Here is a 26,700-nt window from a genome sequence, read left to right on the forward strand (position 1 = left end):
CAGAGCAATTACTGCATCCCCGCGTCTTGTAATCAGATTGTGAAACAACCTTCGATGGAGCCGGAGCTTCAGAGAGCCTTCCGGTCCTTCCTCAATGGGGCCAGGCCTTGGGGGAGACACTTAACAGTGAAGGAACTGTGCAAGGAAATTTACAAAGGCTGGAAATATGGTCCAGCGCCCAAAAGAAGGCAACTTAAGAGCATCTGCAGGCCTTCTCCCTCCTCCTTCTCCCCTTAACTCCACCTCCACGTCCACCTCCTATAGCCCAAGCTTTTTATACCCACAAGGCCTCCACATCAGACACTGTCCCTGCCGGCTCCCTCTGGGATAGGTCCCTTTCCTGGTCAGATAGGACTAAGTGGTGAATTATTTTTAGAAGAAACCAATTTCCACTTAGAGACCAACAGCCTCTCCTCTCTCTGTTCCCAACGTGACATCTGAAATGCCCTTAGAAGCCCTCTCTAGTAACTGACCTGGTTTCCAGAAGAGATGTTTGGAAGAGTTGTTGAATTTGAACTGCTCTATGGATGGGGCAAGTCATGGTGGAACACAGCCTCCCTCCTGCTGCAGGGGCCCTGGAAGATGTTAGAGGACAACTGGGGAGGCCTTGGGAAGTGGCGGAGCATGCCTGGGTGGGCATAAAGCCAGATGGAGCCTGTTGTGTGTCCCAGATGGTTAGAGGCAGCCCAGACAAACAGAACTTCCTGAGATGATAGAAAAGTTCTGTATCTCCTGTAGAGCACTGTGCTCGAGAGCCCAAGAGCTGCGACTCCTGAAGCCTGCACACCTAAAGCCCATGCTGTGCAACAGGAGAAGTAACGGCAATGAGAAGCCTGAGCACTGCAATGAAGAATAGCCCCCGCTTGCTGCAACTAGAGAAAGCCTGCACAGCCGTGAAGACCCAGAACAGCCAGATAAACAAGTAAATAAAAAATTATTTAAAAAATTAAATCTAATTTAATTTTTAAAATTTAAGTTTTTTAATTAACTTAAATGTAACTAGCCACATGTGGCTAGTGGCCACTGCACTGGAGAGCATAGGTCTAAAGGCTCCATATCTGGTGCTTCCCAGTGGGCAGGAGGAGGAGCTGGGTTCAGGGCGCAGCCTCCTGTGTGAGAAGGAGGGAGAACCACTGAGTCTGAAGGCTCAAGGCAGAAGGCACAGGGAGAGGAGACGCTGTGGGGCAGAGTAGGGGGTCCTCTTCTAGCACCCGTGGAAGGGTTTGAAGTGGGTGTGAATGACCATGAAGGTGATCAGAATTGTATATGTACATTCATGCATGTCTTAAGGGATGTACAAAAGAAACTCTGATCCCCAAAATAAAGTATAAGAACTCACTGATTTGTCAGCTAAACTAACTTCTTCAGGGAAACCTGCTCTTATAATAGAGTATAATGTTTCCCTATAACATTTCTATAGTGCTTTTCTTTGCAGCATTTAGAATAGTATAAAATAATATGTATGTATATTTTAAACTAAAACCTGTCTTCCCTCACTAAGCTGTAAGTCCCATAAAAGCAGTAACCATATCTGCTTTTGCTCACCAATAAATCCCCACCCAGAGCCTGGCATCCTGCCTGGGACATAGAAGGTAGGCACTTAAGATTGGATGGACTGAGGATAGACGGATGGATGGATGGATAGATGGACACATGAAGAGGAGGCAGACAAGCAGACATAAATGAACAAATTATGACATAAGTCAGGAACACATTTTACCCCAATAAACCTCAAAAAGCAACCAAATCCCCTCAAACTGGAGTGGGGGTGGGTGGCTCTATCACTCTTGGCTTCTGTCACCAATCAAAATCATATGTGCATCTTCTTAGCTGCCCCCTCCCAAGAAGAATGTTCTTTCCTTCCTCTCAATCCCTCAGCACGTTACTTGTACCTCAATCTAGTATTCATTTCCTCTACAGTGGACTTACTTGCTTAAAAGCCTATTTTCCCCATCAGATACAGACCTCTAGAAAGACAGGACCTTGTTCTTCTCAACTGAGTGTCCCTCAGCCTGGGCCACTTCTGCTCTGCAAAAGTGCACATGTGGTGGAGGCCTTATCAAAGGCCAATTCACTCCAGCCTTGGCTTCCTCATCTTTATACTTCCACCCTCACCATGCACAGTCAGCCTAAGGCTGCCAGATGTAGCAAGTGAAAATACAGGACAAAAGATAAAATATGGATCTCAGGTTAAACAATGAGTAACTTTTTAGTATATCTCCTGCAATATTTGGGATATAAAGTATATGATCCCCAGAAAACCAGAACCATGAGGCCGTAAAGCCAGTTAAGCAGCTTTCCCCAGGGTGGCTTAGTGAGCCCAGGGCTTCCAGGGTTCCAATGTGGAGCTCAGCCCACAAGGGGAGGAGCAGAAGGATTCTGAGAGCAGGCCCCTGTGGGCCACACCCCCACTCCCAACTCACTCCATCCTGCCCAAGTGGCAAGCTCTAGAGAGGGCCTGTGGGGCTCTGAACACTCTGGCAGAGGACTGGGCACTGCACAGCTCCTCAGCAGAGTGCAGCCAAGGGAGGGAGACAAGAAGGCAATACCATGGCAGGAGGTACTAAGCCCCCACCCTTCAACCAGGCGTCCCAGCATTCTTGTCACCATTAACATCAACGTACTGGACAACCATGTGTCGGGAAAAGCATGGATTCACTCATTCAATCCTCACAACAACCCTACTGGGTGGGTACCATTCGAATCTTCATTCTACAGATGAGAAAGTGAAGTTAAGGAACCTGTCCGGAGTTACAGAGTGACAGAGCCAGCAACTGGCCCCAGGAAATGCGTCCCCAGTGCCTCAGCTCAGAACTGAGATCTGAGAGCCACCAGTGATCAGAGATGGAATTCAGTTCAGTTCAGTTCAGTCGCTCAGTCGTGTCCGACTCTTCGCGACCCCATGAATCACAGCACGCCAGGCTTCCCTGTCCATCACCAACTCCCAGAGTTCACTCAAACTCATATCCATCGAGTCGGTGATGCCATGCAGCCATCTCATTCTCTGTCGTCCCCGTCTCCTCCCGCCCCCAATCCCTCCCAGCATCAGAGTCTTTTCCAGTGAGTCAACTCGTCGCATGAGGTGGCCAAAGTATTGGAGTTTCAGCTTTAGCATCAGTCCTTCCAATGAACACCCAGGATTGATCTCCTTTAGAATGGACTGGTTGGATTTCCTTGCAGTCCAAGGGACTCTCAAGAGTCTTCTCCAGCACCACAGTTCAAAAGCATCATGCTGTTTATTCTTCCTCTTATAGGAGCCACCATATTAAAATCAGAGATCTTGATAAATGATAAAGGCTTTCTAAAATGAATGCCACTATATGTCTTTATGTCAAGTTCTGAAAAAACAGGTTTCCAAAAATACTTGGTTGAAAGGTTAAATTACAAAGAACCACCCTTTCCAAACTTCATCTACAGGGTGGTGATGACCCATGTGGACAGGCCTGGCCATGCTCATGACTAGGGCCAGCGCATCGCACAAGCGGCTTCATGCCATGTGTCCCCTCTCGACACATAGGAAATGAGCCCTCCAGGCAAGGGAGAAGTGGGGGGAGCAGCATTCCTTTCTCGTGAGATTCTGTAACTAGGGAGTGGGTGGGGGAATAGAACAGAAAAGGGGGGAAGAAAAGTTCTGATTTGAGAGTTTCCGCTGGCTCTCAGACCCCTTCTGGCTCATCAATGAGTCCTTTCAGGGTTCCCGCTCCCCAACTAAGTGATCATTTCCTGTCCAGCACACTATACCCATTGAGGGGGTATCAGCAAATTCCAACAGTTTACACCAGAAGGACACAAGGAGACTGGACAGGAATTGATGAGGGAAGAGGAGGAAGTGAGGAAGGTAAGGAGTGGCTCGCAATCCCATATTGTTACATTAAGAGAGGATTTGTAATGCAGGAAGCTGGCTCACCTCTGGCTCATCTCACAGGCAGAGCTATAAGGACAATGGGATAAAATCAAGTACTTGGAGGTAAACATGCAAGCCTGGCATCTCCAAGATGACTCACCACCAGAGGAAGAAGTGGACCTCGGATGTGAGGGCCAGCGGTGGATGTCCCTTCTTTGTGTTTTTAATAGGCCAAAACCAGGCTAATGGCCCTAAGGAAGAGTCTGGAAGCTCTCAGCTTCTGAGAAACAGGGGTGGGCCCCCTAGTGGCCATGTTGGTGTTCATGCCCCTCCAGCCTCAGCTGTAATGATTGGTGCAGAGAGGGCACCTGATCTAAGTCAGGCCAATCAAAGTCTTGCCTGGGGTTTTTCAATTTAGAACTGGGAGAGAGGCAGTCTCTGCTGTTGGAAACCCACGAGGTAGGAAATTTGGGAGCTGCTGACTGCCAAACGACTGAGGACAGTGCCCAGAAAGAAGCCAAGACAAGACAGAGGGAGCGCAGCCTTGTTTCAGGCATTCTTGGAGCCACTGTCTCACTCTCCCTTCCACCATCTGGTTGGCTGCATAAGCTTCCCTGGTATATCATCCCAACCAAGTCTCCTTTTCCTCTAAGCCAGGATGAGCGCGAAACCATTGCTTGTGACTGAAAGAAGCCTAATCAACATCAAGGGAGGTGTCTACAGTGGAGCTGTGGGAACCATGCTACCATCCCCCATGTGACATGCCTGGGTATGGGAAAGAGACACACATATTATAAACGCATACGAACAGGACAGCGGAGCCTCATTCAGACAGACACAGTGGTATGCCCAGTTCAAGACATTGCTTATTTTCTGTTTCAGTCTTTTCTGTGTGTTTGCTTTTCTTTGCCTCCAATGATGTGGTGGCTTGTGTCTCACTCTGGATGTTTACAGACACATGTCTGCTCAGGCACACAGCACCCACAGCCATCCTCTTGCCTCTCTTCCCAGCCTCCAAATGCAGGAGGCTGACAAAGCATGACTGTTAACAGTCACGTTAAGAAGTCAACATATCCCAAGTGTCTGTCTGCAACATCCAAGACTGAGCTCAGCCCAGCTTGACTGCCGAGGTTCCCTCCTCCATCCCTCTGTTCTGCCTAAACTCTGACCCTGAGATTGTTGGAAGGGGGTCTCTGGATGAGTGAGGAATGAGACAGGCTAGCCCACCAGGGGCTCAGGCCACTTTATATGGAACCAGGCCCCATCTGAGCTCAGGCTCACTCACCTGCAGGTCAAAGAACTTGCTGTACCTCCGGTAGATGGTCTGGGACGTGGAGTCGGACCAGGTCACGTTGATGATGTATACCTGTGGGGGACAGGTAAGAGAAGGTGAGTGGGTATCTAAGGCAGGGCCTGAAGCTGCACCAATCATCATTTCCCATGGCTGTGGGTATTCCATACCAAGACCATTCTTTCTCTCATCTTTGGCCCCTTTAGCATAGTGCCAGGTATACACGGATGCTTCACATATGTCTAAACACACAAACACACCTAGAAGGGTATTCAATAAAATGCTAAGGATGATTATATTAGGTGGGTAGGGTTACAAATGGTTTTAATGTCCATCTTCTTGTTTATATGTACTTTATACAATGAACATATATTTGGGCTTGTTTAAAAAAAACCTAAGTAGCTAATTTCCACTGGTTCTCAAACTTTACGGTGAATGAGATTCTGCCAAGGGCCTTCCAAAATCACAGATGTCAGAACCCCACCCTCTACAATTCTGCATAAGTAGACCTGGGTTTCGGAGGCTCAGGCCTCCAAAAAACATGTTCTTTTGTTAAACAGTTTTTATAGAGCAGTTTTAGGTTCACAGAAAAACTGAGCAGAAGGTACAGAGGGTTCCCTTCTATCCCCACCTCCACACTTGCACAACCTCTCCCAGTATCAACACCCCTCACCAGAGTGGTATGTTTGTTGAAACTGGGCGTCTATGTTTTAAACAAACCACTCCAGCTGATTCTGCCTCAGTTGATCCTAGGAACCCACTCTAAACCTGCTTCAGGAGGCCGTGAGCATTTCAGAGATGTGTGATTCATCCCAGTGTCCCTGAGTCTTAGCTCTGTGCCCGGCACAGAGTCGGTGCCTAGAAAACACTCTGCCCCACTGCATGACCAAACTGGCCTTCTGGCTGAGACATAGATGCGCAGGAGGGAAGTTAGCATGTGGAAGATCTGTAGACTTTCCTGAAATGAAGGCATTTCAGGACCCCATTCCCAGTGTCACCCCAGTTCCCAGTGCTCAGTCAGGCTCTGGACCACTGACTGCCTCAGGCCACCGTGGAAGGCCGCCTGGCCCAGGAGGTGGGCAGGACTGCTGACCGGAGAAGACTCACACAATCTGGCTTATTGTTCTTATCACATCTGTTCCTCTCACCTGAACCCACACCAAAGACATGCCTTCCTGGGCAAGGCCTCGGTTAGAGGGAGGGTCCCCCACACAGCCTCAGAGCTACTCTGCTGACCGTCCCCCGGTGCCTGCTGTGAGGCCTCCGACCCAAGGTTAAGACGTTTACTCCTTCCGCCTTCAGAGGAGACCAGGCGGCTCTAGGTCCCTGCATCAGTCCCCTTGCCAGGATGCCCTGTCCATCCGAATCACCTTGGGAGGTCAGTAAAAATCCCTATTCCCGGGCCTTTGCCTGGCGATTCTGATTCAGGAGGTGTGAGGGGGAATCCACCAGAGAGGGGAACAAAGTGGCCAGAGAAGCCAGGGTCGTGAAAAGGACGGAACGGGAGCGAAGAGGAGGTGCGTGCAGACACCTTGGCATCAGAGTGGTGGGCTTTACTGCCTGGAGCAGGGCCGTCTGATCTGCCTGGGCCACTGTAACAAAACTCCACAGACTGGGTGGCTTAGACGACAGTGTCTATTTCTCACAGTCATGGAAGCTGGAAACCCCAGATCAAGGTTCCTCGTGGAACGTGCTTCCTGGTCACCTTGTCATACCTTCACACGGTGGAGACAAGAGCTCTAGTTTCCTTCTCTTCTTATAAGGACACTAAGCTCATCATTGGTGCTCTACCTTCATGACTGCGTCTGCTGCTGCTGCTGCTAAGCCGCTTCAGTCGTGTCCGACGTCTGGACCTAATTAATTCCCAAAGGCTCCACCTCAGATACCATCACACCGGGGATCTGGACTTTAACATGTGGACTTAGCAGGAGGGATTGGGGGAGGCATGAACGCTGAGTCCACAGCAAGGGTTTTGCACCAGGAGTGTGAGGCTGTATGTCTGGCTGCTCAGGTAACAGCCAAGGAAACAAGCCCTGAAATCTAGTCCCTTCTCCACTCCAATCTCTAAGTCACAGAGTTAGCCTCGTGCAGTGCGAGTGTTTGCTCTGAAACACACCCAAGGAGACAGCTATAAAGCAAAGCAAATACAGCTAGCTGAGTGTTGCCACCCTGAAATGGGGTATTTATGACATGTTTTATGTGATCCCGACAAGAAAGAACATTAAGTGAAAAGGTGGTCCCTGTCCTTACAAGCTCAAAATAAACTACTGACATAAATAAACATCCAGGGATATGCTTTACTTTATATCATATATAAACATATATCTCATACAATCAAACTGTAGAAACCATTTAGGTAATGGTTACTATGTGCCAGCACAGTGTAAAGCACTCATATGCATTAGCTCATTTAATCTTCAGCTCAATGAGGTAGCTACCACTGCCATCCCCATTTTGGACAAGAGGAAGTTGAGGTTCAGAGAAGCCAAAGAACTTGCCCAAGGTCACACAGCTAGGAAAATACAGAACAAAGGATTGAGCCCAAGTCCAGCTGAGTTTAAATCCCTATGCTCTTAACTACACTGGACTGTCTACCTATATGTAAATTCAGGAGCTGGGATATTTAATCAAACTTCATGATCAGGACTGAATGGCGTCTTTTTAAATAAAGTTTTGGGTAATCTGAGAAGTCTGTACAACCCTTGAGGAACATGGGGGAGGCAGACTAATTCTGAGAGCCTGAGACCAAGAACAGACAGAACTTGGCCCAGACAGAAGTCAACAGTGAAGAATGCTACAAAGCCAGACAGACACAGAGGAAACTCTCAGACACAACCAGCTCCACCAACTGTGGCAGGATGCTCTGGGGGGTTTCTGGGGGGTTATAGCCCACCCCATCCCCCCTGTTGACTTCCAGCTCCTTGACTCCCAAATCCTGCCGGCTACAACCCCCCTCCACCCACATATCTCCTTCCCACAGACGTTGTGCACGACACACCAGAAGGAGGCCCCAAGTGAGTGGGCCCTCTCGGAGAAAGCCTGCCCTCACTCGCAGGCCATTAGACAGCAGTCTTTCTCCCTGGCCAACCAAGCGGGACTCAGAGGAAGGGCTTAACTGGGCTTAGCATGACCCCTGCTCCATCCTCTCTAGTAATTAGGGGCTTCCCGTCACCTCCCAGGGAGAATTAATCACAGGCTCGCTGCCTTTGGCAGCTGGGAGGCCCCTCCTTTTGCAAAAGAGGAATCTAGGACCTAGGATGGCGATTCGCCAGGGAAGAGGCACAGACTGGAGTCAAGCACTCTTAGGACCTTTCTTATCATGGCTGTGAGGCCTCAGCCCAGCCTCTCAGACCCTCAGGCTCTTCCTCTACTCTATGCACACAGCCTACAAAGCTACGGGCCTGACCCACTATGTTGGGTTTCATCACAGGTGTGTTCCCCCTGTAAGTGGCAGAGCTAGGACAGGAGACCAGCCTTCCTAATTCCTAGTTTAGGACTGATCAGCATAGGACCAGAAACACCTGCCCTTCCTCCTTTACTATTCAAAACAGTTGAAGAGTCACAGGGCATTGTCTCTATCTAAGACTTGACCTGAACCCACAAGAAAAACTGGCTCTCTGGTGACTGTCCCTTGGACAGCAAGGAGATCAAACCAGTTGATCCTAAAGGAAATCAACCCTACATATTCACTGGAAGGACTGATGCTAAAGCTGAAGCTCCAATATTTCAGCCACCTGATGCAAAAAGCTAACTCACTGGAAAAGACCCTGACTCTGGGAAAGATTGAGGGCAGGAGGAGAAGGGGATGACAGAGGATGATATGGTTGGATGGCATCACTGACTCAATAGACATGAGTCTGAGCAAGCTCCAGGAGATAGTGAAGGACAGGGAAGCCTGGCATGCTGCAATTTAAGGGGTCGCAAAGAGTCGGACACGACTGAGTGACTGAACAACTGGTGACTTAGATGTGGGAGTAGAGAAATGAGCCTCCATTCCAGGTTTCCCCAGACCTCTGGGACTTGCCAGAGCCTCCCACCCCCATGCCCAGCCCACCCTCCTAGACAAACAGTGTAAACCCTGAGCTAAAGAAAGGGTCAGAGGCCTCCCTGGAGGTAAGTCCAGAGGCTCCATGGATACCTTCCAGGCCCCTTTCCCTCGTTATTCGCTGGTCTGCTTGCTTCCAAACCTCGATCATCCTAGGTCATCAGCCCAGAATGGGCACCCAGATCATCACAATTCCAGCCCTGCTCCCACTGCCTTACCCCCACATCAGAGTTTCTCAAGCCCGCCTGAGCTGGCTGTGTGGGAAACCCTAGGGATGGACCGCAGAGAAGGAGCAGGTGGAGGGGAAGGGGACAGGGCAGAGGTCACTGGAGAAAGCCAGTTCTGTTCACCGGGTCTGCGTCAAAGGGCCCAGGTAAACCCTCATCTGGGTGCAAGAGTGACTAAGATAAGGTTACCCAGCAGCTGGGTCTCAAGAAAGGTTTGCAATTAAACATTCTGCCTGCACGCACTTTACCTGGAGTCATGTTTCCCCGGGTGGAGTTTCCCTTCCTTCTGGATTAAAAAACCCATGGATTCTATTTCCCCGACTCTGGTCATTTCAGGCAGATGGCAAGCATCTAGGGATTGCCTCCAGCCTTCCCGAGAAAGGAAGCCCTAGAGTCTCAAGTTCACCTGCCACGCTCACCCTCCCCCACAGATGCAACTACAGAAACTCCGCGATGCCTCCGTTCCACCAGCCCACCCACTCTGGGGCCATCTTGGGTCGCTTTCCATCTGCTCAGCTCATTAGGCCCAGAAATGTCTGTGGCTTCCAAGACTTCCAAGTCCTGCTCCTTTCAACAAGGAAACAGCCTTGATGCAAATCAGACCAGCAGCTCAGCTCCAGAGAACTGAGACTGAAGCCCAGCCCAGTTCCCGTGGAGGGAGGGACATGCTTAGACCTGGACTGTGACCAATTAGTGACCCAAAGCTATGGCCTAATCATTCCTAGAAGGCCTGGGACCTGCCCACGCTTAATTAGAAAGTGCCAGTAAGTACCCACTGCTCCCTTTGCTGATGAAAAGTACAGTTAGAGGCAAGAAGTTAGGAAGTGTGGGGAAATCCTCTACCTGGGCACGGTGGCTCAGTTTACTGAGGAGGTCTTATTTTCCCTAAACCCATGCCAGCTGCCCCTGGCCCTCGACCAAGTGGAAACCCAATGACAACCTTCCTTTACCTGCTCATACCAACACAGGGTGGGAATAGTTGGTGAAGCCGAGGGCTGTCACATATAGTTGTATAAGTTGTTTACTGTCCAAAGACTGCCCAGGACAAGTAGGGTCCAAAAGTTAGCCTATACTCTGCACCCCAAACTGTGCACCATGGCTCTGGGATGCAGGCACACAGAGAAAGGAGTCCCTCCTTCTGATGCATACAGAAACGTTTCTAGCCAGGACACAGCACCGTGTCCCCTGGGTAGGTTGTCACTGCTTTCCAGGTCCCTTGAGGTTACAGTATCTCCTCAGGACCCAGTTCCTCCACTTTCCCAGATCTTCTAGATGAAGGGATGCTTAATGTTCAGGACAGGCTGCTAAAGGCTATGGCTGCAGAGGTGGGCTGCCGTCTATGGGGTTGCACAGAGTTGGACACGACTGAAGCGACTTAGCAGCAGCAGCAGCAGAGGTCTGAACAAACACATTCCAATGGCCAGGAAAGGGGTATTCTCATTTAGGGAGCTGATTGCAGCTCTGGCTTCCTACTGGAGAAGTTCATCATCCCAGCCCACCTAAGGTACCAATTGGATCTAATCTTCTATTCAAAGAGTCCCATGTACTACGTCCTATGATGGGCAGGGGAGTCTCAAATTAGATTGGGCTGATCCCCAAGATCCAGCTCACCCAGCAGGGCAGAGGACCCCAGGGCTGCTGCTCCCAAGGCAAGGGCTCCACCAATGCTGGGCTAATGCCCCTTCTCCTCCTGGCTTGGGCCCACTGACCCCCACTAATAAGTGGCGGAGACTCCAGTGTCAAAGACCCATCTTGGTAACAGTTGGCCGCACCCAATTTGAAAGCTTCCCAAATTCCATCATCTGACCTGGGCCCACCAGCCTAGCAAGTCTGTGGCCCTCTCTTGCTGTGCTCATGGTCGTTTTTCACAACTAGCCACTTACTAGATCTGCCTTTGTTTACTACCTGTTGACTCAGGATGACCCAGCACTGGACACAGCTGTCACCTTGTCCATTTCACTTGGGTGACTACGTCCTCCTAGTCTCCCCATGGGCAGCAACTGTGTTCTCTCACTCCCCGAGGTACCCCAGGCCTGGCAGTCTGCTGGGCACCCTGAAATACGACTGTCTGGCTAATGACTAAAAATCTACTGGGTTTAAAGCACCAAAGAGGTTGCTAGCGGCAACACTTGGGAACTACCCCTGCCTCCTCCAGAAGCAAATTCTCAGTGGCCAAGGGGCAGAATATAAATACATCTGACTTGGTACAAAAGCTTTGCCAACCCACAACCCTGCCAGCAAAATCAAGTTCAATGGCCTGCGGCCACCTGGCTAACGTTTCTGAGCACCCTCTGGGTGTAGTCCTCTAAAATTCTGACATCTCCTCTGGGGTGGGTGATTATTCATGGGGTGGGGAGGGGAGGTGACACTACAGATTTGAGCAACAAGCAGCAGCAACAAGCAGCACTTAGAAGCCTGGACTTGGGGGTAACCTCCCCTCTAGAGCGCATGCGTGCGCATGCGCGCACACACACACACACACACACACACACACACACACACACACACGTTCAGTATGTTTCCATGACCAGATATACACACACACACACACGTTCAGTATGTTTTCATGACCAGACATACACACACATACACACACGTTCAGTATGTTTTCATGACCAGATATACACACATACACACACATGTTCAGTATGTTTTCATGACCAGACATACACACACACACACACACACACACGTTCATATGTTTTCATGACCAGATGGTGGAGCCTTTCAGGTCTCAGAGCACCCTAGCCAGGCTCCCTCTGGACCTGTTTACGGAGCAATCACAACAAACACAGCAGAAGCGAACCTCAGAAAGGCTTGTGAGAGACAGGAGTGTGGCCCACAGAAGACTCCTCCTAGAACCAGGATCCACCCACCCCTCCAAAACACAGCTGCCATGCATGCGCTATAACCCTGTGCCAAAAGGCTCTCCTCTGGGAAAAGAGCTTTTCCCCTCCCAGTTTCATTGGGATATACTTGACATACAACACTGTATACATTTAAGGTGTACGGTGTAATGATTTGACTTCCAGCCATCATGAAATGACTGCCATAATGAGCTTCATGAATATCCAGCATTTAATACGGATATAGCATAAAAGAAATAGAAAATTTTTTTCTTGTGATGAGAACTCTTAGGATTGACTCTCTTAACAGCTCTCACATGTGATATACAGCAGTGTTAATTACATTTCTCATGTGGTACGTCATATCCCTAGTTCTTACTTATCTCACAACTGGGAATTTTTATCCTTCATCAAATTCCCACTCCACCCACCCTTCTCTGGTAACCAGAAATCTGATCTCTTTTGCTACAAGTTTGTTTTTGAAGTAAATTGACCTATAACACTATGTTAGTTCCTGGTGCATAATATAGTGATGTGATATTGCTATGCATTTCAAAATCATCACCACAATAAGTCTAGTTACTATCTATCACCATACGAAGGTACTGCACAATCATCGACTATTTACTGCACTGTAATTTCATACCTGTGACTCATTTATTTCTTAGCTGAAAGTCTGTACTTCTTAACCTCTCTCATCTATTTTCTCCTCCCCTCGTCCCCTCTCCTCTGGCACCCACTTGTTTTCTGTATCTATGAGTCTGTTTCTGTTGTTTGTTCATTTCTGTTGGTTAGATTCCACATATAAGTGAAATCCTGTAGTATTTGTCTTTCTCCATCTGACTTACTTCCCTTAGCAGAACACACTGCTGCAAACGGTAAAATTTCATTCTCTGTATGGCTGAGTAATATTCCATTATATATACATATGGAATATATATGCATATATACATACACACATAGATATATATGGGCTACCCTGGTGGCTCAGATGGTAAAGAATCTGCCTGCAGTGTGGGAGACCTGGGTTTGATCCCTGGGTCAGGAAGATCCCCTGGAGAAGGGAATGGCTAACCACTCCAGTATTCTTGTCTGGAAAATTACATGAACAGAGAGAGGAGCCTGGCGAGCTACAGTCCATGGGGTCTGCAAAGAGTCGGACATGACTCAGTGACTACCACTTGCACTTTCATATATATGCATCTCACACCTTCTTTATCTAATTCATCTGTTGATAGGCACTTGTGTTGCTTCCCTGTCTTGGCTATCACATATAATGCTGCAATGAATATAAAGGTGCATATCATCTTTTCTTATCAGTGTTTTCATTTTCTTTATATAAACATCCAGAAGTGGAACTGCTGGATCATATGGCAGTTCTATTTTTAATTTTTTGAGGAAACTCCACACTGTTGTCCAGTGTCTGCCCAAATTTACATTCCCACCAACAGTTCCTGAGGGTTCCCATTTCTCCACACCCTGGCCAACATTCATGATTTGTTGTCTTCCTGATAACAGCCATTCTGACAGGTGTGAGGTGACACCTCATTGTGGTTTTGACTTGCATTTGGGAAAGAGGGCTTTTTAAAGGGATGAGAAGGAGGGGATAGGCAGCAGGCTCCTAAACTGTACCAAACACCTTCAAGACTGTCTAGTGGGGATCCGTCACCCTCAGCACCTGTCATCGTTTGTGTGAATCCCGGGCCTTGATTATTTAATTTAGAGGGCAGTGTGTAGGCAAGAGGGTTTGGAGGAAGCTTCCAATGGCTGGTGCCTCCATTCGTTCCTCTGCAAGATGGGAATAACAGTGGTTACCTCACTCTGGGGCTGTCTGAGGATGTTTGATCTACCCCATATCTCCCCATCAGAACAGAAGCTCCTTCAAGGCAGATCCTGGCATTCTAACGCCCAGCAAGACAATTTATACCTAAGAGGTGCTCATTTAATGTCCCCTAAGTAAGTGAAGGAACAAAGAGACCACCTGATGTCGAGTGACATTAGTGCCTGCTGCTGGCTTGTGTGTCACATGACAGATGAGGCAGAGACCCTGATCTCCAGGTCCTCCAGCTCAGCTGGAGCAGCCAGACTCACACTGACCAATCAAGCAGGGAAACCAGCTGGAGTGATGGGGTACCAACAAATGAGGCTCAGAAAGCACCAAAGGCAGCACTGGCTTTGCAGAGGAGAAAGATGGCTTTTGAAGGCATTTGGTGGATTTGAATTTTAGCTTCCACACTTCACTGCTGTGTGGGCTTGAGCATGTGTCTTAGCCTCTCTGAGTGAGACGGTCTCGTTAGCTGCAAAGTGTGGTTTATAATGGGAGCTTCCCACTAAATGTGATGACACAAGGTGGGGGCTGGCACATGGTGAGTGCCCAAGTGAACCTTAGCTATTTAGATACTCAGGAAGAGGGAGGGGTGAAATGACTTCTTTCCATTTGCCCTGAAACTTGAATCATGACACTAGGAATAGGAGTAGGAGGGGAGCAGGAAGTAAGAATCAGGGACACAGACGGACAGGGGCAGGGAAACACACACACACAGTCTCTCTCTCTCCACACTACTAATAACAAGGCTGGCCTGAGAAAGTAGAAGAGTAAAAATAGCTCTGCTGCCCAGGGCTGGGAGAACAATGGCCATCCTTGGGAGCACCCCACTGAAAGGATGGATGGGCTGTGGCAGGCCCCTCGGGGTCGGAGGCGTTTTTTTCTTCTTTTTTTTTCATGTTTCCTGGAGAGGAAATGAGTGTGCAGAGTAGAAGCTACCAGGATTGACAAAACTTACACAGACCTTTAAAAAGGTTCAGCTGCCGAAGCTCTGTCCTTGCAGTCACCAGAGCTAGGACAGCAGAATGAGCCAGTTTTTTTGGTTGGTTGTTTGTTTGTTTACAAACCTTTCTCTTCAATGCAGGAGCTTGTGGTTTCAGTAGGAATAAAAATGATAGCCATGCCCCTGTATTGATCACTTAACTGCATTCCAGGCTTTGCTAAGCATTTTATCTTGATGATCTCATTTAATCCTGACATTGATTCTGTGGGGGAAAGTGTTGTTATCATTCCCAGTTAACAAATGAAGAGACCTCGAGAAATAACAGATCTACCTGAAGTTCCACGGGTGCGTGATGAAGCTCAGGTTTAAATGTGGTGTTGACCCCGCAGCTTGACCACTTTGTCCTTTTTGATAACTACACCAGACTGCCTTAAGCCAGGCGGAGCCCCTGCCATGATGATTTGCTCTTCAATCGGCTGCTTCACCTGTAGGTGACCCGTCGGACAGTACTGAGGCCACCCACGTGGCAGTGGGATAGTGAGACCAGCTTGGGGACCAGCGCTCTATTTTGCATGGTTCAGACTCAATCCAGTCTGGCTACTGGGGAAGTTGTTTCTGTCTCTGAGTCTCCACTCCCCATCTGTAAAATGGGTATGCTAACACCTGCCCCACCATGAAGCTTAATGAGAACACAAGGGAAGCAACAACCACGGTGCTGGGGTCACTGTAGCTGTTGGCCACACATGACCTCTCCTCCCCATCTTCCCCTTCAAAGAGCGTAGCACAGTCTTCTATGCCCTTGGAGTTTTTGCCTCTTCCCTAGAAGTTTCTGGAGGCACCAATGACCCTTCCTGGGTCAAGAAAGGAAGGCACTGAAGCTTCTAGGGCTCTGGATGTCGCCCCCCACTGCTTGTTCTCCAGAGTACCTGAGTGCATGTGGTTGGACCTCTGCACCTCCCTGCCTCCAGCCCTGCCACCTCCCTCTAGTCCCAAGCCAGCTTATCAGAACAGACGAATCTGATCACCTTGGGCCATCAGGTCCTCCGATGGAAAGGCCCAGAATAGGTGAGCATAGGTGTCTTGGATAATGCCCAGGAGCCCAGAGAGGGTGGCGGATGCCTGGGCTAGCTCTTTCTACGGTGGAATTAGAGAAAAATTCTAGATATATATTGGCATTCAGGAGCTAGAGACCTAGAAACCTTAAACAACCAGATACTCGCTCGAACCTGGAAAGGACCACACTCCTGGGCCTCCAAGCCCAGCGATCTAGGACCGGGCTGGAAAGGACGATTCTAGCCCCACATTCTCCGAAATCAACAGCTGACCCAGGCCTGCTGACCTGGACACACACATCCTGTGAACGTGCCCCGCTCTCCCGTCACACCCTGGGGAGCAAGCAGAGGTTAATACACACGGCTTGGTTTCCTCTTCCTGGGAAACACAGCAGCCAGGCAAGGCCAGAGGCCAGCGGATTCCTCCACACACAGCCTGAAGGGGAAGTGACCCCACTGTTTCCTCCCTGCCATCTGACACACTCACACCTTCCTCTCTGCTGTGCTCAGCAAAGCTTGACTTCTGACACAAGGCGAATTGCTGTCATTAGGAATTCTGTTGCATGGGATAGACGGGAACAATCATTTTAGAGAGCATTTTAGCAATCTCTACCCCAAACCTGCATTCCCTTTGACGCGGCAATTTTACTTCTAAGAGTTTATCCACACAGTGTGTGTATATGTGCATCTAGGTGTGTGTGTGTGTATTTATATATATAAAGATGTTCATGCAGCTTTGTTTGAAACAGCAAAAAAATAAGGTTGACAGTCTATTGGTTTAAAAAATGATCAAATTATGAGTCATATATCTATTAAAGATATGGTGGCTCTTTCTGTGTCATCAAGGGAAAATGTTCACAGTATATTGAGAAAAGAAAAAATATTACAAAACAGTATGTATACAATAAGATTAGATTTATTTTGGGGGAGAGGGAGTTGTATATGAGGATTTGTGCATATATATGTGTGTGTGTGTGTACATTTAAAAAATTTGGAAAAATGCCACAAATTGATGGTCATGGTTGTTTGGGTTAAGAAGAATAGAATAATTTCACTTTATACATCTCTTTATTGTTTTCTTGGACTATGTTTGGCTTTCAAGTTTAAAACGAGATTTCCATCTTTACGAAACAATCGTATTCTCTTAGCCTGTACTCTGACTAGAGTCAGCTCCTAGATATTTTGCCAGCATCCAGAATGTTCTCATTCTCGGAGAGCTGAAGGGGATTTCAAGTTCAACGTGGAGCTCTTGAAGCCAAAGTTTGCAACCCTGTCTCCACATACCATCAGCTGTAGTGCTTCAAAAACATTGCTGGCCAGAGCTACCCATACCATTTAAATTAGAATCCAGGAAAGCGGGGTGGACATTGGTAGTTTTCAGAGGTCCCAGGTAAGTCTACAGGTTGTTACAAGTTGAGAACCACTTGTTGACTAAACAAAGAAAAGCACAACGTAAGAGTTGCTAGTTTAGTTTTATTTGGAGTAAAATGAGGACTGCAGCCTGGGAGACAGCACCTCAGACAGCTCTGAAAAACTGCTCCAAAGAAGCAGGGGAAGGACAGTATATAAGTGACTCTAGTGAAGGCAGAATACACGCAATCAAGCACAGATTTTTCCAGAAGGTTTCTGCTAGTCTCATGAAGCTTTCTGCTAGTCACAAGAAATAGTTGTCACCCTGAAGGATTTTAGTGCTTTTCTAGATATGAGGAGATAGGAGAATTGGATTCTTAAACTCAGCTCCTGAAAACATCTAACAATCTAAAGACCTGTTCTGCCAGTTCTGCACCCTCCTCTCCGAGTCTCCACCTTGGACTCCTTTCAGGGGGTTCAGAAGGTCAGCAGCTGCAGCAGCACATAACTTAATTCTTGTAGAGGAGATGGCAAGTGCCAACTTGTAGCTAACGCACTCAAGGTGGACCTGGACCAACACCAAACAGACCACCGGACTAGCTGAAAAAAACACTCTTCAAGTAGCAAGCAGTATTATAAGTAAGGAGTACTAGTAAAGAGTCAGTTCTGCCTTCAAGAGAGCCAGATAGGGAGTTTGTATTTAGTGCTTTTTCTCAAAGTTCTGCCTCCAGTTTTGGAATGCACCAATTCAAGCGGGGAGAAGAAAACAAGGGGACAGGGGTTCATTTGTTCTGAGCTGTGGCTGGGCCTTCACTTCTTCAGCAGCCCATGGTTGTCCCCACCTCTGTGGGGCCTGTATCAGTGACTCGGGGGTCAGAGTCCAGCCCTTTTTGGCTCCAGGAGGAACAGCTGAAAGAATTAGAGGTGCTGAGCCCAGAGAAGGCATTTAAGAGACACACAACAGCTGGTTTCAAATATTTAAAGGAGTATCAGTACAGGCGGGTCAACTCCAATTATACCCAAAGGAAGGTGGTGAACAGTGAATGCAAACCATAGAAAAGCGGGCCTTGCCCAATGTTGGGAAGAACTTGCCAACTAGAGCTGCCCAAGGATGGAACGGGCCGTCTTGTGGCGTAAGGGACCATCAAGGCAGAGATGAGTGACCACCTGTCTGTGATGTTGCTGGGAAACCCCTTTCTACTCAGCCCTCCAACTTCCAACTCCAGGAGGCCAGAAACACTAAGAAAGTTTTAGCAAAATCCACTGGGAATACAACTCCTTTAGCAAAAAGTCTTCCACTTGCAAAAAATCATCCTGAGTACCAGCTGAGTGTCAGACTCTGCACAAGGTACTGGCCATACCAGAAGTGAGTCAGACAGTCTATCCTCATGGGGCTTCAGACACAAATACGATCATTTCTGATGGTCCAATAAAATGGAGTACAGTGACCAAAACTGACTTCAGGGGAGGTGGCTAAGTCAGACTGATGGTCAGGGAAGGCTTCTTTCAGGAGAGAATATTTGAGGTGAGATCTAGATGCAAAGAGAAAAGCACTACTTACCAGCTGGGGAGGTGGGTAGGATCTCAGTTTGACTTCATCCAAAATTAGAAGGGAACCCTACCTGACATTATACACAAAAATTAACCCAAAGTGGATCAACTACCTCAGGGCGAGTGATAAAACTATACAAAAGTCTTAGAAGAAATCATGGGTGCAAATCTTCAAGACCTTGGACTAGACAATGGTTTCTAAGATACGACACCAAAAATACAGTAATAAAAAAAAAAAGAAAGAAAGCAATAGATAAATTGGATTTCACCAAGTTTAAAAATTTGTCCTTCAAAGGACACCAGCAAGAAAGTGAAAAGACAGTCTAAAGAATGGAAGAAAATATTTGCAATCCATGTATATTTAGAATATACAAAGAACTCTTTCAATTCAATAACAAAAAGACAATACAACTTAAAAATGGGCAAAGGATCTGAATAGACTTTTCTCCAAAGAAGATACACAAATGACCAATAAGTACAAAAAGAGATGCTCAACATTACTTAGCCATCTGCTGCTGCTGCTGATTAGTCCCTAAGTCATGCCTGACTATTTTTCAACTCTATGCACTGTAGCCCATCAGGCTCCTCTGTCCATGGGATTTTCCAGGCAATAATACTACAGTGGATTGCCATTTCCTTCTCCAGGGGATCTTCCTAACCCAGGGATTGAACTCATGTCTCCTGTTTGGCAGGTGGATTCTTTCCTACTGAACTACCAGGGAAGCCCTTCCATCTAGCCATTGGGGGCATGCAAACCAAAACTATAATGAAGTATCATTTCACACCCACTAGGATGGCTATAATCAAACAGACAGATAATAATAAGTGTAGGCAAAAACTTCTGACAAATCACAGTCAGAACTATCGTTTTTCCCATAGTCATGTACAGATATGAGAGTTGGACCATAAAGAAGGCTGAGCACCAAAGAACTGATGCTTTTGAATTGAAATGCTGGAGAAGACTCTTGAGAGTCCCCTGGATAGAAAGGAGATCAAACCAGTCAATCCTAAAGGAAATCAACCCTGAATATTCATTGGAAGGACTATTGCTAAAGCTGAAGTTCCAATACTTCAGCCACCTGATTTGAAGAGCCAGTTCACTGGAAAAGACCTGGATGCTGGGGAAAGATGCAAGGCAAAAGGAGAAGGGGGCAGCAGAGGATGAGATGGTTAGATAGCCTCACCGACTCAGTGGACATGAAGTTGAGCAAACTCTGGGAGACAGTTGAGGACAGAGGAGTCTGGCATTCTGCACTCCATGGGGTCGCAAAGAGCTGGACATGACTTAGCAACTGAACAACAAAAGGATGTATAGACATTAAAACCTCCATATACTGTTGATGGGACTAAATGGTTGTAAAATAGTGCAGCTGCCTTGGAAAATAGTCCGGAAGTTCCTCAAATAGTTAAACATAGAATTACCATATAAACCCAGCAATTGTATTCCAAAGTATCTACCCAAGAGAAATGAAAACTCATGTCCACACCAAAACTTCTATGTGAATGTTCATAGCAGCACTGTATTACAAAATATTATATATATTACATAATAGCCCCAAAGTGAAAACAACCCAAATGTCCAGCAACTAATGAGTGGATAAATAAAGTGTATATTATAGCCATACAATGAAAAACTATTAAGCAATAAAAAGGAATACAGGACTGATACCTGCTACAACATGGATGAACCTTGACAACATTGTGCTAAGTGAAAGAAGCTAGACACAAAAGACCACACATATGATTCCATTTCTACGAAATTCCCAGAACAGACAAATCTATAGAGACAGAAATAGATTACAATTAAGTAGTTTAAAAAATATTAGAAGGGAAATGATGTCAGTCTTAGTTAAGGAGTTCTTGCCAGAAAAGGCTCCATCTCTCCATCCTTTCAGTTTGTCTAATTTCCCCACAGTTCAATCAAGACCCATCACCTCTAGAAGCCTTCCTGGACCACCTCAGCCCTGGGGCTCCCTGTGCCCCAGGGGACACAGGAAACCTATATAGTTATGGGTCTTGTCATGACCATTAGTCTTGGAGGAAACTGCGACCCCCATGGTACAGATCACCAACACTGGCACACAGTAAGTGTGATGGGCTGATTAATGAAAAAGACTGGTTTAAAATGCACCTGGTTTCCCAGGCTCAGGAAGAAGAGACCAGGTTCCCTTCCAGTGATGACTAGAAAGAACCAAAGCCGGAAACATCCTGCTCTCTGCCTGGAGAGTTTGCTGGCCCTGGCAGAGCCTGGCCTGCAGTAGAAGTTTCCCAGTCAAGCAGCAAAACTGGAAACACCATTAGCTCCTGTTTGGCTTCCAGGACAGGGAAACTGCACTTAAAATCCACCAATGCTGCTCTGATACTGGAAGCGCCCACAGAGGCTAATGCAGAAATAGGTGAATCTGCTCACCTTCTCTAGAAACATGTTCTCTGCTCACGCTCCTGACTCTGGAGTTTGGCCCAGCCTTCGTTCATCTGATCCCACCCAGCCCTTGCCCTCTCCAGCCCTCTTAGACCCTCTGCCCACAGTCTTCTCCGCCTTTTCCAAAACCCTTGAGGGCACCTGTAGCTGTAGCACCCACTTCAGCATTGGAGACCCAGATTGCTAATTTCATATGTGGTCACTTCCTGAATCCATTCCCAATTCTGTTCTCAGCTGGGTCACAGACTTCTCGAAAGCAAGTGTTTTATCCCGACTTCCTTTGTTTCCCTATAATATCTAAGGACATTGGGCAAGTGATTGATTTCTCTCTGACAAAATTCAGATCAGCCCTATAAAGTTTACCGCATGCTGAGCTCCTCATTTGACACTGGCAACCCAAAGTCAAATAAAATATCGCCCTGGCCCCAGGAGCTCCTGGAGCAAGAGAAAGAGCAGCACTGATAGCTCATCTGCTATGGAGGCCACATTGAGAGGGGAGTCAGAGGAGAGAGGCACCAAGCCAAGACAGCTTTCTGGAGGAGGTGATGCTGAAGGTGGGGTGAAGGATGAAAGATGAGAAATGTCAGCCGGGCAAAGAGGTGAGAGTCAGGATGGTGGTGGCAGGAGGGTGTCTTAAGCAGAAGGAAGGGCACAGACAAACACTGGGAAGGTTGGTCTACCATAGCCTGAGCTGGGTAGAGGACCATGAGCAGCTAGGGTGGCTGCAGCCTGAAGCCCAAGGGGTGAGTGGGAGGAAGATGGGCAAAGAGTCCCTGGCTCTGAGGGTGGAGGGAAAAGACGGCGAGAAGGATAGAGTAGGAAGGGAGGAAGCCAGAGAAACAGGTCAAGCTAAAGTGTTTCTGGGGTGGGAGAAGGACAGAAGAACAAGTATGGGGAGATCTAAGGAGCAAGGGAGGAAGACATGAGGATGGAGGAGCCCAGGAGAAGCAGAGGGGTCCCTGAGCCAGAAGTAGGCACCAGCAGGCTGGTGATAAGAACCAGGGCAGGAAAATGGGGTCTGAGAAGGGACACTTGGAGACCAAGTCCTGCCCCAAAGCTTCTGGGACCCCAGAGGGATCACAGTCAGGATGCCATGGTATGACTGGGAGAGAGCTCAGAGTTGGAAGCAGGGGGACCGTAGGTCCTGGCAGTGCCCAGGGCACGTTGCTGCTCATTGGTGGATGGTGTGAAGAATGATGGACACCTAGAAATGACGGAGGATAGTGCGAAGAACGGCGGACACCTAGAGGCTGTCGATGTAGAAAAAGCGTGAGCAGCTTTGCAAAAGGAGAGCGACCAAGCACTCAAAATCAGAGGCTCTGTTTTATGCTCACTTAGCTCCCAGGCCCCAGATCTGACAGCAAACCTTATAAACCTCCCGTCCCTCCCCCAAACTTGGCTCAGAAGGCAGATTGGGGATGAGGGAAGAGGGTACCAGGTCACATCTTCTGGGTCCCTGACCTGCTTTCTCCCTGCCTCAGCCTGCTGCGTGGCCAGAGGAGACCTCTGCTCTGCCGCAGGCAACTCTGGGACGTCATTTGCTCCCTGGTCCCCTCGGGGAGATAGTGGAGGGATCTGCCAAGCTGGCTAGAGAAAAGCTACGCGCAGCGGCCAGGGAAGCCTGCCAGACGCTGCATCTGGCTCGGCTTCCCGCACCGATTCCCCATCTGGCCGAGGCGTGGAGGTGAGATGAGAAACACACAGCCGGCCTCCTCCCCCAGCGCCCCCCAAAGTCACGTCATCCAGGCATTCCCTCCGGGAGGGCGGCCCGCTCCCTCTGACCTCAGCCTGTTTCACTTGGCCAGAGCCCACCCCCAGGGAGCAGGCCCCCTCCCCACACCCACACTCATACCCAGGCCCAAGCAGGGCAAGGCGTGAGCTATAGATTCCAGCCCTCCCAGGCTGCACACCAAAGCCCCAAATAAGGGCCCACCCCTCCCAGCCCTGTCTTTGGCGATGCCAGCTGGGCTGCGGAGGGGGCCCAAGGCTGGGACGCTCGGCCAGGACACCATGGGCCTGTCGTCTTCTAGCCTCTATGTAGAATCTCCCTCCAGCTTTAACCAAGGGGTCAGGGCTGGGGAGAAAAGACAAGCAAGTCCAGTGGGTGGTGTCCAGCAGCTTCTGGTACTAAATCCTAGCTTTGCCTCTATGTGCTGTAAGAAAATTAGGTGGACAAATTATCTCATTTCTCTGAGCCTCCATTTCCTTGCCTGCAAATGGAGGGTAATAAGAGGACATGCCTTGAAGAGTCTGAGTGATGATTAAAATGCATGCAAAGTGCTCAGCACACGCCTGGCCCACAGCAAACACCCAGTGTTTGGTCGCTCATTTATTTCTTGGCTTCCTCGGGTGGCAGTGCCAGAGAAGGCTTAGTTCCACCAAGCTCTGCTGGCCAGCTCCAGATACAAGTGGTAAATCTGTTATGGTTATAGTGACTTCATCTGTCTTATTTATTTTGATAGCTACTTATGCTGGGAAATAGACGACTGACCTTTTCTGGGTGTTTTACATACTGTGCACAAAAGCGAGGTTAGTAAATCTGCTATTTGGAATACACTCACTAATGGGATGCTTCTTATGCAAATATAACCCCGAGAAACCCAAGCTTCCCAAAGAAATCCTGGGGCTCACACAACTGCACACACATACACACACACAGAGGTTCTTCCTTGGCATCCTGCCATGCCCCCTACTCCCCTAATCCCAGAAGCAGTGCATCCAACATCAAGCGCCTCGCTCAGCTGTCCAATCATCAGCTCTGCCGTGACATGCTGGCCAGCACTGTGATGTAGGGAGAAGCAGCACTTTCACGCTCGTTAACAAAGAGAACCCTAGGAAGCTCAGAGCAAGCCCAGGGCAGCCCTTTGGGTAGAGGCTGCAAAGAGGCTCACCTCCAACTCACAGCCCCAAAGGAAAGTGACGTCAACACCACCAAGCCCCCTCGGAGACTCCCCACCCACCCACCAGGGATAACCCTTTAAATCCAAACAAATGAGTTGAACCATCCAACAGAAAAATGTTTAATGGGCCAAGAATGTAAGTAGGCATTTACCAAAAAAAGAGATACAAGTGACTGAACCATCCACGGAAAGATACTCAACCTTATGAGGAATTGAAAAAGAAATCAGAACTCTTTTTCTTAACTGACTGGCAAAACACTCAAGTTTGGTAGGTCCCAGAGTTGACGTAGCTACGAGGAAACAGACACGTCTCACACACTGTAGAAGGGACATGAAATCTTTTAAGAGGGCCATTGGCCAGTATATATCAAAATGAGAAAGGCAAACTCTTTGACATACTTAGTTCCCCTGTTAGAAATTTATCCTGACTCACAAAATTTATCCTTGACTCATGAAAGTGTGTCAAGTTTTATGTTCAAGGGTGTTTGGGGCAAGATCCATCAAGTTGTTCTGGGACATCTTCAGAATTAAATACTTCGCAACTATCCCAAGAGCAAGGTCTTCTAGTTTTGCCCACAGAGAGGTTATGCCAAGGAAGAAGTTAAGAGAAAACTACGGGAGAATCAATCCTTTCGCATAATACTTTTTAAAGCAGTGCTGACTTTGTCTAAGAAGGTGTCATTCCTTATTCTGCTTTCATCGGTCAGGCTTTAACCACTTCCCTTCCAGGACTGGACGCCTGGTCCCAGTCAGCCAAGGGCTGCAATTTTTATGGCACCTGAAGAAGGGACAGGAGCTCCAAGCAGGGTCTATGCTGGAGGCAGCCATATATACCAAGCTCAGGGGACCCATACACCAAGCCTGGAAACAGGCACAAGAATCGTCCCCATCTTGCAGAGAAGGTGCTAAATTTCTGAGAGGGTAATAAATACCAAGCTCAGGGGAGCTGTATGCCAGCCCTGGAAAAGGGCACAAGGATTGTCCCCATCTTACAGAAGAAGTTGTTAAGTTTCCAAGAGGGTAAGTGATTCACTTGAGGTCACACAGTCAGGATGTACTAGGCTTGGATTCCAACCTCTGTGCTCTTTCCCAACTTGTGACAGCCTTGGACCCCACACTGCACCCTGTAGAACTCCTGGAAAGTTGAGGGAGCTTGGGGATGGGAGGCAGGAAAGAGCCTGCAGAAGCAGCTAAGCTTAGGGAAGGAGGGACAGTGGGCAGGGGCCAGGCCTCGGCCGGGACAGCCAAGTCAGGCCACTCAGCTTGCCGAGGCCTTACTCTTTACCGGTGTGAAAAGACATCTCAGCACCCACATTCCCTCCCTCCACCTCACATTGCTACCCTAGGCTGTCCCCTGCCAGCTGGTGGCTACTCCCTGGCCCCTAGGAGGAAGCTCACAGGCCTGCTGGGCTATTTTGAAAGCTGAAGCCTTGTGGAATGTGCCCATATGGCACACTCCTACTGTCAAAGACCAGATGCCCACCCCTCCTGCAGTACCCTGCAAAGGCAGAGGAGACATCCAGTGGGTCCTAAGGGCAGAGAAGGGCCTCCCTGGTGGCTCAGATGGTAAAGAATCCACCTGCAGTGCAGGAGACCCGGGTTCAATTCCTGGGTTGGGAAGATCCCCTGGAGAAGGAAATGGCAACCCATCCAGTATTCTTACCTGGAAAATTTCATGGACAGAGGAGCCTGGAGGGCTACAGTCCATGGGGTTGCAAAAGGGTCAGACATGAATGAGTGACTAAGCATGAACACACACAAGGGCAGGAGAGCAGGGATGGAGTTTGGTCTGTCAGTGGCCTTGGTCAACTCATTTCATCCCTGTGAGCCTCAGTTTCCTTACCTTTAAAGTGGGAAGACATTAGAAAGAGCAGAGCGGGGATATGACTGCTGGGGTCCCTCCCCTCCCCCATCTCCAGCTTCTAAAATTCTCTGTTCTCTGGGCTCTTTTGTGGCTTGGGGAGGCTGCCTGTGCACAGGCTGGGTCAAATGCAAGGGCAAGGGGACCTGGAGTCAGAGGCTCCAGGGGTTGGTATCCAGCATGGTCACCATGGACTCTGTGCCCTAGGATCTAGAAGTCCTCAGAGTCTACAGGAGGTTCTGGGTACATGCAAACATTCAGCAAGGCCGAGGCAGACTGCTAGCGTAGAGGATGACCACTCACCCTGTCCCCACCCCCAGGCCCTGAGGCTCTGACACCATCACCTTCATGGACACAAATGGGAGTCTCAGTGGAGGGACTGAGGGAGCAAGAGCTGTGCCCCCCAGGTTTCCACCACACTTGGAAAGAGCCAGTGTCAGCCCATCAGGGCATCAGACTCTTGGAACCAGAAGGGAACCTGAAAGGTCACTGAGCCCTGCCCTGCGCTTGCATCCATCCAGCGGGGGCAGGTAGGTGACGAGC

At 48.5% G+C, this 26,700-nt stretch overlaps 1 protein-coding gene across 1 annotated transcript in view; it reads right to left on the bottom strand.

Moving 5' to 3' along the window:
- The window catches only part of SH3PXD2A (SH3 and PX domains 2A), a 249,549-nt gene that overhangs the window by 185,244 nt on the left and 37,605 nt on the right, over window positions 1-26,700 (bottom strand). Inside the window, exon 2 of the mRNA XM_055424728.2 lies at window positions 5,130-5,210. Coding sequence (XP_055280703.2) covers window positions 5,130-5,210 — 81 coding nt within the window. The remainder of the gene's footprint in view (window positions 1-5,129; window positions 5,211-26,700) is intronic.

Source organism: Moschus berezovskii, chromosome 12, assembly GCF_049115385.1.
Source record: "Moschus berezovskii isolate FMDL1 chromosome 12, NW_MosBer_1.0, whole genome shotgun sequence".
Classification (NCBI taxonomy): Eukaryota; Metazoa; Chordata; class Mammalia; order Artiodactyla; family Moschidae; genus Moschus; species Moschus berezovskii.